This window comes from Chelonia mydas, chromosome 15 (assembly GCF_015237465.2).
Source record: "Chelonia mydas isolate rCheMyd1 chromosome 15, rCheMyd1.pri.v2, whole genome shotgun sequence".
Lineage (NCBI taxonomy): Eukaryota > Metazoa > Chordata > Testudines > Cheloniidae > Chelonia > Chelonia mydas.
The window spans coordinates 22330132-22344079 of record NC_057856.1 but is presented as its reverse complement, the minus strand read 5'-3'; the positions used below and the strand labels follow the sequence as shown (position 1 = coordinate 22344079).

General features: G+C 43.5%; 1 protein-coding gene across 3 annotated transcripts in view; it reads left to right on the top strand.

Annotated features, from left to right (window-relative positions):
* Positions 1 to 13948, top strand: part of GLT1D1 (glycosyltransferase 1 domain containing 1) — a 93096-nt gene continuing 79148 nt past the window's right edge. For 2 of the 3 annotated variants that reach the window (XM_037878428.2, XM_043529334.1), the window contains exons 1-2: positions 59 to 335; positions 11974 to 12122. In XM_037878428.2, coding sequence (XP_037734356.1) covers positions 268 to 335; positions 11974 to 12122 — 217 coding nt within the window. In that variant the 5' untranslated portion in view covers positions 59 to 267. Of the gene's footprint in view, positions 336 to 11973; positions 12123 to 13948 lie in introns of all 3 variants that reach the window. The other variant, XM_037878427.2, reaches the window with a different exon arrangement.

The window sequence follows — 13948 nt, the reverse complement described above, 5'->3', positions numbered from 1 at the left end:
GAGCGTCTGTCTCCCCGCCCGCGGGAGGCGCAGAGCGTGCCTGTGTCTCTCCGTCCCGCCGCGAGGGGAGGCGGAACCCTCGCTCCGGGCTCCTGTGGCCGCGGTGCCTTTGTGGGCCCGGACAGCAGTCAGCGGCGGCGGCGGGCCGGGTAACGCTGCCCCGGGCGCCGGCTGCGGGGTGATGGCCGCGACCCCCGGTGGCTCCCTGCCCTGGCCCTGCTTGGGAGCTGCCTGTCGCTGCCGCCGGGCCCGGTGGGACGCGCCGCGATGAGGCTGCTCCTGCTGGCCTGTCTCAGAGCCCAGACGGGGAACGCCACCACCGCGGGCAGGATACAGTAAGTGCCGGCACCGGCTCTGTTCACAGGGGGCTCCCCCCGGGCCCCGGCGCTTTCCCCTGCCCCCTCCCCCGTTCACAGGGGGCTCGCCCCCCGGGCCCGCCGCTCTCCCGTGCCCCCTCCCCCCGTTCACAGGGGGGCTTCCCCCCCCCCCCCGGGCCCCGCCGCTTTCCCCTGCCCCCTCCCCCGTTCACAGGGGGCTCGCCCCCCGGGCCCGCCGCTCTCCCCTGCCCCCTCCCCCCGTTCACAGGGGGGCTTCCCCCCCCCCCCGGGCCCCGCCGCTCTCCCCTGCCCCCTCCCCCGTTCACAGGGGGCTCGCCCCCCGGGCCCGCCGCTCTCCCCTGCCCCCTCCCCCGTTCACAGGGGGCTCCCCCCCCCCAGGCCCGCCGCTCTCCCCTGCCCCCTCCCCCGTTCACAGGGGGGCTCCCCCCCCCAGGCCCGCCGCTCTCCCCTGCCCCCTCCCCCGTTCACAGGGGGGCTCCCCCCCCAGGCCCGCCGCTCTCCCCTGCCCCCTCCCCCGTTCACAGGGGGGCTCCCCCCCTCCCCGGGCCCGCCGCTCTCCCCTGCCCCCTCCCCCGTTCACAGGGGGGCTCCCCCCCTCCCCGGGCCCGCCGCTCTCCCCTGCCCCCTCCCCCGTTCACAGGGGGGCTCCCCCCCTCCCCGGGCCCGCCGCTCTCCCCTGCCCCCTCCCCCGTTCACAGGGGGGCTCCCCCTCTCCCCGGGCCCGCCGCTCTCCCCTGCCCCCTCCCCCGTTCACAGGGGGCTCCCCCCCTCCCCGGGCCCCGCCGCTCTCCTCTGCTCCCTCCCCCGTTCACAGGGGGGCTCCCCCCCTCCCCGGGCCCCGCCGCTCTCCTCTGCTCCCTCCCCCGGGCCCCGCCGCTCTCCCCACTCCCTCCCCCTTTCACAGGGGGCTCCCCCGGACCCGCGGCTCTCCTCTGCTCCCTCCCCCGTTCACAGGGGCAAGGGGGGAGGCTCTTGGATTTGCCTTCCCCATTCTTAAGGAGGATCTTCCCATGTCTGCCTCTTCTCCTTGCCTAGGAAAAACAGGGGGCCTCCCTATACCAGTTTCCTCATCCACAAGGACAAGGGGGAATATCCCTCCCCTGTGTTGTCCCTGCCTCCCCACCAGGGCAAGGGAGGGCTGTCATCTCCCTTGTGCCTGGCCTCCCTTTTATCCACATGGCCAAGAGGGCACCCTGCCCTTCTCTCTCCCATTCCACAAGAAGTGGGTGAATTCCTGTGTGTGTGTAACACCGCCCCCCCAATCCACTTCCATAGGGACAGCCATGTGACAAGTGGGTGCAGTATAATTTATTTTTCCTATCAGGGCTTCTCTCAAGCCCTGAGAAATTCCTTCATTCAGAGAGGTTCAGACTGTAAACACAGTCTCAAAATAAAATCACAAAAGAAACATGGCATCCTCTAAATCAGGGAGACTTGAGGCACGTCAGGTTAATAAGGTAGGTGTTAACATAGGTCTTCTATAAAGTTAACTCTCCAGAAAAGGAATATCTTTATCTGTGTCTTGTATAGCACAGTGCTTAAAAGCTAGTAAGGGCAGGGAACTGGGAATCAGGATTCTTGCATTTTTTCCAGTTTCACAATAGTAGCCGTGTTAGTCTGTATTCGCAAAAAGAAAAGGAGTACTTGTGGCACCTTACAGACTAACCAATTTATTTGAGCATAAGCTTTCGTGAGCTACAGCTCACTCATCGGATGCATTCAGTGGAAAATACAGTGAGGAGATTTATATACACACAGAACATGAAAAAATGGGTGTTTATCATGCACACTGTAAGGAGAGTGATCACTTAAGATGAGCTATTACCAGCAGGAGGGGGGGGGGGGGGGAAACAGTGGGGGGGAATAAACAAGGGGAAATAACATTTTTTCCCTAGCTCTTCTACAGTGTGTGATATTGCTTAACCACCCTGTGTGCCTCTGTTTATCCACTTGTAAGGGCTTGTCTACACAGAGGGCTTGTCCAAGATAAGATGGGATTTGAATTTAAAGTGTAATAGCTATTCTGGTCAGTTTCCCCATGTAGACAAGTCCTAAGCTTCATTAATGAATATAAAGTACTTTGAAATCTTTGGACTAATGACACTGTACAGATACACAGTATTACTGAAGTATTGCTGAAGCTACCATTTATCTTGTCCTTTTACTTTTCTATAAAATGTGGGAGAAAAGAGCATTATGATTAAAAGCATAAAACTAGTGAGGTTTCATGTTTGTAAGCTCTTATATTTTTTGGGAAAAAATATGAAAATAAAACTTCATTTCATGATGGCTTTGTCGTCTTGTGTCCTAAAGTCATCCTTTGTTTGCTTTTTACATTGTCAGTTGTGGACAATAGTTCAAGTCTGCATTGTGTTAAATATAGTGGAATTTAGCTCACCATTGTTATTATGTGTATTTGCAAAATTAGGCCCTGACCTTGCAAAGGCCTACTCACACGCTTAATTCTACACACAAAAATAGTCCATTGACTTTGTTTTCCAAGAACTTTCATGCCAGGCAGTTAGTTCATATCCTACTCAGTCTTACATAGTTGGGACTCGAAAGGGCTGTTCGACTGTAGAAGATAGAGATGTAACATGTCTACTAGCCTCCAGTACTGAGGGGAATGAAACAAAAGAGACATAAAGAAAAGCAAAAGCAGCAGCAGAGCCTTACAAAGTTAAAGTTTTTTGTGATTTAAGTATTACAATAAAATGTATATAACTGTGTGTGATAGATGTTGTGTATCTACATACTAGCACAGTTTTTGAATTTGGGTGGTGTGATTTCTGATGGAATTCATCCCCTTTTATGACTATTTCTATTATCCCTTTCAGTGTTTGCTTTTTTATTGATGGAAGGCGTTCAGTTGTATCAAAATGATAGATAATTGGGAGCAGATAAAACAACAAAAAAACAATTCCCAGAATATTCTACCCTTGTCTTTCCTATGTGGGATTATTTTTCGGCCTTATAAATTACTCAGATTTTAGCTAGCCTTCCAAATATTAGCTCCAGCCTTGGAAAAATCTTGTAAATCTTCAGCTCCTGTAACAGCTCAGGGCTTGTCTATCTGCAGTAGCTGCATTGGTATAACTTGATTCATCTTTTAAACTGATTCAAAAGGCTGTGTGGACACTTTTTTTTTCTGTTAAAGAATGGCTTAAACCTGTTCCTAATCAAGGTTGGCTAAACTGAAATAAAAGTGTCCACACAGCGATTTGCAGTTGCTCCAGTTTAAAAATACTGATTTAAATTAACACATTAAGTTAGACTGGTGCAACTTTCTTAGCTAGCCAAGACCTCAGAAAGGAGAGAGTGAAGGGGATCTCATTTCAATTACAGCTTATAAGTCTGATAGAGGTGTTTAACCTACACTGAAGTTTCCAGTGCTCAAGCAGTTGGAGAATCAATGCCCAAAGAATCAGAATGTCTCATCTCAGTTATTATAAATATATTCATAGCAGTGGTGTAAAAGACCCCATAAAAACAAATACGATCTGGATAATGTGTAAGCAATATTAGCTAGAAATCTATTTTCCTGTTTAGTAGCATTAGCTGTCAGTTGTTCAGCTTAAACAATCCTACATTGGCACTGCCAGGTAAGGACAATTACTTTAATTATTGTAGCTATTATTTAAACAGCCTTTTTATATAAAAGGCCTAGCGCCTGATAGGCTTTAACTTTACACACTGTGAGAACCCCAGTTCATAAAGTTAAGCACATAAATCTTTGCAGCACCATGCTTAAATATGTAGAAGATTTTATATGCTCAAGGAAATGTACAGCTTGCTTTAATCACATCCGTGTGTGCACATACTGGTTTATTTACTCAAACCTTTTTATATGTTGACCTGCAGCAAGCATTGGTTTATTTAAAAAATTAAAATGCTTAAGTTGTTCCTAAATGGAACAGCTGCTAATGTAGGTTAATTTTATGGCTTAAGATCACTGAGTATGCTAAGTTTGTGATACTAGTTTGTTTATATAAATGCTTTATCTCTTCATACAGTATTTTCATCTTCTGAATTTAAACTCTTAAATTCCATAGTGACAAAGATATCAGAGTCTAATTTGTCTGTAAATCTTTGGGACAGATTCTTAGCTCGTGTAAATTGGTATAGCTGATCTCAAGCAGTTGAAGATCTGTCTCTTTTTTCCTTTGTGTTTCCAGGTCAATAAAAACAGCTCTATAATAAAGGTGGTAAAGGCTTCAATTATGTTTGGCCTCCTTAACATTTCATCTTTAATCTGCATGACAGCATACTCATGGCTGTTTCTACTCAGCAAAAACTCAGGCTGTCGTTCTAAACCGTTGAAGAGGGATCAAAAAGGGGGGTATTAGAAGGAAAATAAATCAGTTATTCTACCCCCCTTGGAATTTTCTCTTTACCTTTTATTATTTGTTGTGCAAGGGGGAACAAAAATTGAAACTTTCGATGGGTTGATTTATGAAGACTTAAATGAAGTGTTATGTGAATATGTAGATATTTTTGAGAGGGAGACATTGTTTTTCTGGGGATTTACACAATTTCAAATAGGAAACTGAAACAATCACATTCACAGGAGCATAAAACCCACAAACGTAATGTAAAGGCTAAGAATTGCTTGTTGAAATTTAGCATCTTACATACACCCAGAGTAATCAAATGATCCCAGTTCAAGGGCACCGTAGTTGATGCATATAAAGCCTGTAGAAATGTTAGCTGCCCTAGAGATAGATTAGAATATTGGGTGTCTGTGCATGCATGCTACAATGCAGATTAGATGTTAATCAATTCAGTATTGAGCATTGTGGGGGGGAGGGCGTTCTCTCTTTTTTTCTTGCACTTTCTACCTGGTGGTATTACTACTACAGAAGAGGGTGTACATGTCAAAAAATCCCCTTCTCTTCATATTAGATAGCAGCGAAGTGGGCTCTCTTACCTCCCTGAAGTTGCATTGGCAAATTCTGTTCATATCTGTGTTTGCTCCCGGTAGGGAGCAACTGCAGAAGAGAGGTATTCCCCATTCATCTTCCACTCCTGAGGCTTAGTATTCCAACATTTACAGTCCCAGGTGCTGAGTGCTGCATTCCAGAAGGATTTACACAGCTGAACCTGTTTACAAGCAGAGTGAAACTTCATTGGGTTCAGTTCTACTTCCAGAGGGAAAACTTCTGACTTCAGGCCCTAGAAGCAGAGTAATTGCCCCTCACAATTGCAGTTTTGATATTTCCACTCCACAATGGATGTGATCCAAAGCTAGTCCTATAGCTGTTGGGGTGTATTCATTTCAATCCAGCACAAATAATCTATGCTAATTCCCTCCATCCATGCTGTTTGGAAAGAGATGTCCAAGGCAGGGAGAAATTAAAGAAAAATTGATGTTGATTAAATAAGTATGAATAAAGTAAGTGAATGGTTGAGGGTATACGGGAGTAACTGTAGACTGCTGGCCATCCTTAAAGTTTGTTACACTCACAAGAAGAGTGTATAGTGTGCAGATAAAGGTGCCTCATTCTTTTTGTAAGGGAGAGGAACAAAGTTCACTGATAAAGGCACTTTCAAACCAAAAAAGGTTATATGAGGACAGATTTGGTTTCACAGTGAAAGCATCTTAAAGTTGTAATTTAAATACCTACAGCTTCTATAGACTTTACTGGGAATTGTGGTTGGTCACTACCTCTGAGGCTCATGCACTACAGGCCTGATCCAAACACCAGCTGAAGTAAAAATTATTTGATTGACTTCAGGAGGTTTAAGATTAGGCCCTCTACACTCAGTAACAGCTAATACAGCTTTGGAAATCTGACTGCTGACAGAGGGTTTGTGGAAGAGAATCACTGTAGTTGTATGAAATGTATTCAAAGAGGCATTATTATTGAGTTGTATTACTGTAACACCTAGGAGCTCTAATCATAGACCAGGACCCAGTTGTGTTCGGCACTGTACAAACACAGAAAAAGAAGTTCCTGGATAGCAGTCACTCTATCCCCATAACTACTTGTACAGTACAACCCCATTCAAAATGAGAATATAAAAGAAAGTGGGGTTTTTTGGGGGGGGAAGCGAAGAAGAGGAGTGGGTATGGTGCAAAACACAACATGGGTGTTGCAAGGTACGGCATGTAAGAACCACGGACTATTTTAACTCACAGGAAACACTGGAATCCCAGTCAGTTTGGAACCACACAACATACTTGCAGTGTATGAAGAACCATGAACTTTGGAATCATGTGGGGGCGTTGGTGTTGCATTTTTCAGATTGGTAGCTGGGACAAACCAGAAGCAGTAATCAATATATTCCTGAAGGCATTCTGTGCCAAAAAAACAAAAATTCTGCAAATGTTATTTGTTACATAAATTTGGAGGCTCCAGCATGGCATTGGGGAGCACAGGCCACTGGCTGCACAGAGGTGGGAGATCACTGTGCAGCTTCTCCCCCTCCCTGGGACATGGACTCAGCAGTGAGGCTGCACCCAACCCTGACACAATGCAAGGACTGGCCTGCCCCAGAAACACCCCAGGGCCCTGCCCCTCTGTGCCAGGTGCACCAGGTGTGGGCAGGCAGGCTCAAAGCAGGATCCAAGTGTGAAGGGTCTTAGTGTGGGGGGATCCAGGTGTGCGGGGGGATCTGGATGCACAGGGGATTGTTGCGGGGTTCTGGGTGCAACAGTAATGGGACTCTGCAGGGGCTCGGCGGGGGGGGGGGGTCTGGGTGTGGGGGAACAGAGCTCGGCACGGGGGTCTGGGTGTGGATGGTCCAGATGCTAGTGGGGTGGGGATCCAGGTGCAGCTGGTTAGGACTCAGTGGGGTGGGGATCTGGGTACGGGTGACTTGTTGGGATGGTGCAGGGGGTCTAGGTATGAGGGGGTTGGGCAGATGGGGGAGCAGCTCCCTGTACAGGGATCCCTCCCCCTGCATCTTAGGAGCAATGGGTGCGGGTAGGGGGGAGGAGTTTACAGAGCTTCCTGGAGCTGGGGGAGAAATCGGGGGGTTGGTCTGACCCGGCCCCAGATGCCGTACAAAGGAAGAGGAAATCCCATCCTCCCCAGCTCAGCCGGGACTAGAAGCTGAGCCCGGCGCAGGGTAGGAGCCACAGGCCACATCTTCCCCAGTTCCCCCTCCTCTCTCACAGTGATTTACCTCTCTGCCGGCTGCTCTGGGCACTGGAAACATACTGTTGGGGAGGGTCGAGTGACTGCTCTTTTGGCTTCCCTCTGCTTCCCCATCAAAAAGTCATTTTTCTACAGGGAAGCAAAAAAATCTGCAGGGGGCATAAATTCTGTGCATGTGCAGTGGTGCAAAATTCCCCCAGGAATAATCAATAAGAGTAGGAAAGAATGTATGAAAGGGATCATAAAACATCACCTGGGTTTTTGTAGCCACGTTAGACAAAAATTGCTTTCCTATGTAAGTCCTTCATTAAACGGTGAATAGGACACACAAAGTCAGAAAGGAACTGCACTTTTTAATTTTATATTACCAGCAGTATTGCTACACAAACAGTATAGATCTACAGTATGCCACAGCATATTCTCCTTATACCCAGAGATTAAGAAACTGAGACATACAGCTTGATTTTGAGATGTGCTGAGTAGCTGAAGTTCATCTTAGAATTAAAGGAGAAGAATTGGGTCCATACAAGAGTGAAGGGACTTAGAGCCAAACAGTAAATCAGTGGCTGAGCCAAAGCTGGAATGCAGGAGTCCCGGACTCCCAGCACTGTGTTCAATAACCAGCATCCAAATTTCATTACCAAAAATACTAGATGATAAAAAATGAAAGTAACTGAAGCCCACAGACAGAGAACAAAATCCAATAAAGTGAATCCAGAGTTCACAATGTTTCTATAAATACTGGGTTATTTAATTCTGGAGTCTGTAAGTGATGCTACTGAAGCTGTCTCTCCAAGTTATTATCAAACTAGACCATTACAAATGGTCTGTTTCAGGCTGAGTAGTGGACAATTGACAATTCCTCTGATTTGACTTCTCTCCAATAAAACAGCCAACTGCCAGATTTTGAAACCCAAACTCCAGTTTAGAAGCACTTTACTCCACAAGTTGTAGCACTGAATTCAGCTGGGCTGTTCGTGGAGTAATGTGCTACTCAGCATAAGTAAGGATGGCAAAATCTGGCCTGAAGTGAAGAATGTCAGTAATGAAGATTTTCCTTTGGAAATTTACCCACAATCTACAAGGACACAATCGAGAAAACACTACCTCAAAATTAAGTATTTCTTGCAAGGCTCAACATTGTCATGGGTGTGTTCGCTTTACTGAGAGCAGAGAACACATTTATTTTTATTCCAAAAGTGTTTGTTTATGAATTGGCAAAACAATTTAAATACACAATTTTTATCAGAAGAGAAAACAAAATATATCAGGAGCGTATATATGCCTTGGCCTGATCCAGGGCCATCTGTGACTTCATAGACAGCTGAGCTTTCAAAACAGAACAAAATAAAAACCTTGTAAAATAGTCTCCAGAGCATCCTCTCCCCATCCTCCTTGAAGAGGCGATATGTGTTTGAGTGTACAGGAAGTTGTACTCTTCATTCCCTGAGCGAAAATAAGCCTTTCATGGAGGAAGAAAATTGCACTCTGTAAATTCCGATACTTTAGATAAAGCCTGATCCCACAGATATTTATGCATGTGCTTAACCTGAAGCATAAGAGTGAGTGGTCACATTGAACACAATGGCACGTGTAAAAATGTTTTCAGGATTAGGGATTGTAAAATTGTAAAGAATTTTCAAAGTATTCGTTTTAACTTCCTAAATTGTATATTATCTTTTACATGCCCCTGAATAACCAATTCTAGAGTGAGTCCAGCTTTTTATCACGCCTCTAGACGTATCCAGGACCTCAACAGTGGCCACTCAAGGCTCTGCTTCCTTAAGAGAGTCCTTCATAAATATCCATCTTTTAGAACACTGCAAGGAAGTCTCTCCTTCCATTTACCATTGAGACCACCATTGTTCCACTTTGATTTGCACCTGGCAGGATCAGCTCTGTTGGCAGGTTTTGCCATTGATCTCACTGTCCCCATATGGAACAGCTAGAGCTGGAGTAGGGAAATTTGTCATCTGGGTAGCCAGCAGCTTGGTTCAGGGCCAAGAACTGCAGAGAGCTCTCCTTTTGACACCTTTCTCATCGGGTTTGAACGGTGTTGCTCTTTACGACACATACACTGCTCTGCACTCACGGGAAAGGCAAGTCAAATAAATCCTCCTCCTACACTACAAAAACTAAAGTGTTAGGGAACCAGTGACAATGTCTTGATGTGATTAAAACATGGTTCAATCTTGTCTGGGAGGTGGGATTGCCACCTCTGAGGTACAAAAAACCCCAGGACATCCAGGATGATCCTGAGCCCATAAAATTGGACAGCTGGTAGTGTGTACTGAGCACCCGTACAGATTTCAAGGGACAGCTACCTTAAAAAAGGGATGAACCTAGGCAGATAGCAGCCCTATAGGGTAGATTAGACCAAGCTTTTTTAATTGCACTAAATACTAGTGATAACACGATAAAGTCCCACATATACTAGGAAGATAGAAAAGTGTTTAATCATGTCAGGGCTTTAATATGTTGCATCTGGGTCCCTCAGCATGGTAGTTTGTTATGTAGAGGGGATCAAAATACAAAGAGTAACATTGATTGAGCAACACCCAGGAACAGTTTCATGAGTGAACCAAATTACTTTGGAGTATTTGTTTGCACCCTGACTTCTGAGCTGTGGTAACTGAAGACAAAAGGAAATATGATCACCTCTTGTAGTTAGACAAGATCGCATCAGCTCAGAATTTCTAGCTGAGTTTCTTTGGTTCTGAAGTCCTTGGAGCGTGGTGTTAGGGAGTTATTTTCAAATTATCTGTAACATATAAACATATTGCTTGTACATGATAGTGATGTATGCTAATTGGAATACTGAAGGGGAAAAAATTTCTTTTAGACAAGTTAATGAGCACATGAGAACTTGTGAAATGTATGAGCATCCTGATTGCTTGCCTCAGAGAATGCATTTTTACAGCTGTGGGGTTTGCAGTTCATTATTATTTAATTAGGGCCAAACTGTGAACCCCATACATTGGTAAACAGACACTTGCATAAATAGCCCAACTGAAGTACATGGGACTGCTCATGTGAATAATTGTTCAACAATGTGAATAAAGGCCTTGCAATCTGTCTGTATTTTATTATTTATTAATGCTTACTCTAATTTATTAGTTTTATTTCAAATGGTGAAATCCAAAGTAAAATTAATTCCTATTCAGTATAATGGAGAAATATAGTACCATATGTTGTGCCAAGAAGGCTCTGCCCGTTATAGTGCTAATAATCTTTCCAGGGCCTCAAGACATTTTATAGCATTTTTAGCAGCAATTTCTGCACTGATGACTAACTTCCCCAGGACAGATAATTACATTCTTTGGAAGGCTGTGAAGCGACAGAGAAAAGAAAAAGAATAATATTCAAGAAGTTATTGAATTCACGGATTTTAACGCCAGAATAATTAATATGTGGATGAGAAATGAGCCAACTGGAGCAATATCTAATGACCGCAAAAAAATGTAGTGTTCTTTTTATGATGCTGGAAATGTAAACACTTTATATTTGAAGTTATTTTATATATATTTTGCTGACACAATATGCAAGTTTCTTTCAAAACACAGGCATGTTCCTGCACTGCCTAATGACAATGGCACAATCGTCGATTGATCTCAGTTTCAGTAGGGGGATGTAAAACCTCACTGGTAGTAAGTAGATTGCTGATCCAAAACCCATTGTAATCGGAAGTTTTTCGATTGACTTTAACGGTCTTTGTATCAGGGCTTTAATGTGAAGAATGTTGTGCAAAATGTATATCATTATCACCTTGAAAGCCAACAATAAAAAATAATATTGTCTTGATATTTTAAAATCTCAGTTGCGTTAATACTTGGTGTGTTCATGAAAATGTGTTAAATAACAATTTCTTAAACTAACCCCATTTTACAGATGAGTAAACTGAAGCAAAGAGAAATGAAGTCCAAGGTCAAACAGCATGTTAGCAGGAGGCTGGAGAATACAATTTTCAGTCCTCTGCTTGAGCCTAAAATCCTTTTGCACTGAACAAAGTTTTACATTGCACTCTTTTTTTGGTGATGATAGTGGGGATGGTTTGGTAGTTATTTTAACAGGATTAATTAACTAGATGCTTTTATAGTTTCTTTCACAAGGCCCCCTTGACTCAGCCCACTGATCCAACACGTACAACAAAGGGAGTCTTTCCAGTTATTTGAAGGGCACTGGATCAGGTTCATAGAGCCATATCCTGCAACATGCTGAATGTTTTCAACTTTCATTGATTACAAAGGGAACTGAGGGCTCTCAGTACCTTGGAAGATTGGGCCATGTGAGGGGATGCAGATCCTATTGCTGGCAGCACACACCCTATTGAATAAAAGTCAGAAGGACGTGGAGCAATCAGAAAGGGGCTTTCATGAGAGAGTATTTTCCAACCCAGGTTGCATAAGGAAAGTGACTCTAGGGGATAAAAGTTATTAAGCAAAATATGTTTTTATTAAGCTATTTAACATAATGGCAAGTCTGCAGCATATTAATATTAATCAGCTTCCATTTGTTCTATTGTTTTTGTGATGAAGGGATCATCTAGAAGCTGTGGGTCACATATGCAGTCTTAAGGATGCTTTTGGCTATGAGAACCCATCTGAAATAGCAAATCTAATCTCTGCAGAGAAGTTTGAAGCGGCTCTGGCCATTCATCTTTATAAAGGAGGCAGACTTCTGCAAGGTAATCCTCTTTCAATTTAGCAGTAAAAATAACCCTTAAAAGAAAGAGTCTGAAAGAAAGCAGGAATGAATACAAATAGCTACAAATGGAAAATGTGCATAAACCCATACATAATGTAGTTACTTTGTTTATCCATTTCAACAAATGTTAATAAACATTAAAAATGTTTCTCTGTGGGAGACTTGATCCAGAGCAGAGAGAACTAAATAACTGTACTTTTAAAGGACACAATATGTTTTATAATTAAATACTTTTACTACAGTAAGATAAGAGCATTACAGTAACAGTAAGATACTTTCAACAAATGTGCTCTTTCAGAGGATGATAATAGCTTGGCTAAGTATAGCTGAGGTCAAACAGAAGAAAGGAGAGAGGCTAATTTGATTTTCTGTTGAAAAATGAATCATGTTTTCTAGACATGAAATAACTTTGAGTTGTCAGTCATGCCAGCTAAACTGCAGGAGACAGCATGTTAGCTGACAAATAATAAAATCTTCTATTATAACTGGTCAAGTAGAACAAAATTTTAGTCTGCCATTAATGACATGCTAGCAACACTGGCTTCCAGAATTACAGATAGTGTCAGCAGCTGAAATTGCAAATATAGTCCCATTCTTGAGCTCATTTTCAGATCATCCAAGTCTGTACATTTGGTCAAATGTAGATAATTGATTACTTTCAGCCGACCAGGAAATAACATTAGTTTTTAGGCCCCCAAAGTCTCCACCTTTCTGGTACTAGGAGTTTCAAAGCTTAATTTATTACTGTTAGTATGCATTTGTACAGTGTCTATCACAATGGAACCCTATTCAGACTGGGAACTCTGGAATACAAATAAGAAATAATAATAATTAATAATCTGTTAATCTGTGTATTGTGATTTTTATTCTATGACAAGACACAAAATGGTTACAGGAAAGGCTGATGAATGGTTTTAAGACTGATCTAACATGCTATTTTAGGTAGAGGAGTGAACATAAGGTTGGATTTTCAAAAGTGGCCTAACTCTGCTCCAATACTGACTTTGACGGAAGCCAAATTCAGTTCATGCGAAGTACTTTTGAAAACCCCACCTAAAATCCCAAGTGGCCTGAAACCTTGATACTTGACTGATTTAGAGAAAATCTTACTAATCTAAATAAATCACAGTCCCACTGTACTTAGAAGCAGCTGCAATAGCAAACAGAATGATATTGAAAAATAAAATGGAAATCAGGAAAAAAAACAAACACAGTAATATGATTACCAGGATGATTGAACTGACAAATCTAGACGAGATTACGGAGTGTTTGAAGGGGGTGGGAAAAAAAACAGAATGTGGAGGAGATGCAGTAATTGATTTCAGAAATTTACTAATTGGCATGTTAACAGTAACATCTATTCCATGTATATTTCATAATAATAAAAAACTTGTAATAACTGAAAAACATTTAGAAGTATAGTGCCATATGTGAATATTTTGATCCTGAAACCATAACTTACATGAGAAAGGGCTGCAGGATGGGGCTCTATAATAAAATATTGACGACGATGAGTAGTCAGGGCCTTTGTTATCTCTCCTCCAAAAGATGGTGTCTTCAGAAGCACCTTGTTCCCAAGCCATGTTTGTACATCGGTCTAATGTTCAGAGGAAAGACTGCCATCTGCTGAATCACTGACGCCTCTACCATCCAAAGGTTTAAAAAAAAAAAAAGGAAGAGAAAATAAAAGTCCTTTTGCGGGGGCGGGAAGGGAGTTGAACCCCATCATCGTCCCTTTGTGGTCATCTTTAAAGCATCTTTAAATGTGCAATATTATGGGTTATCAATTATGAAGCACAATGGTGC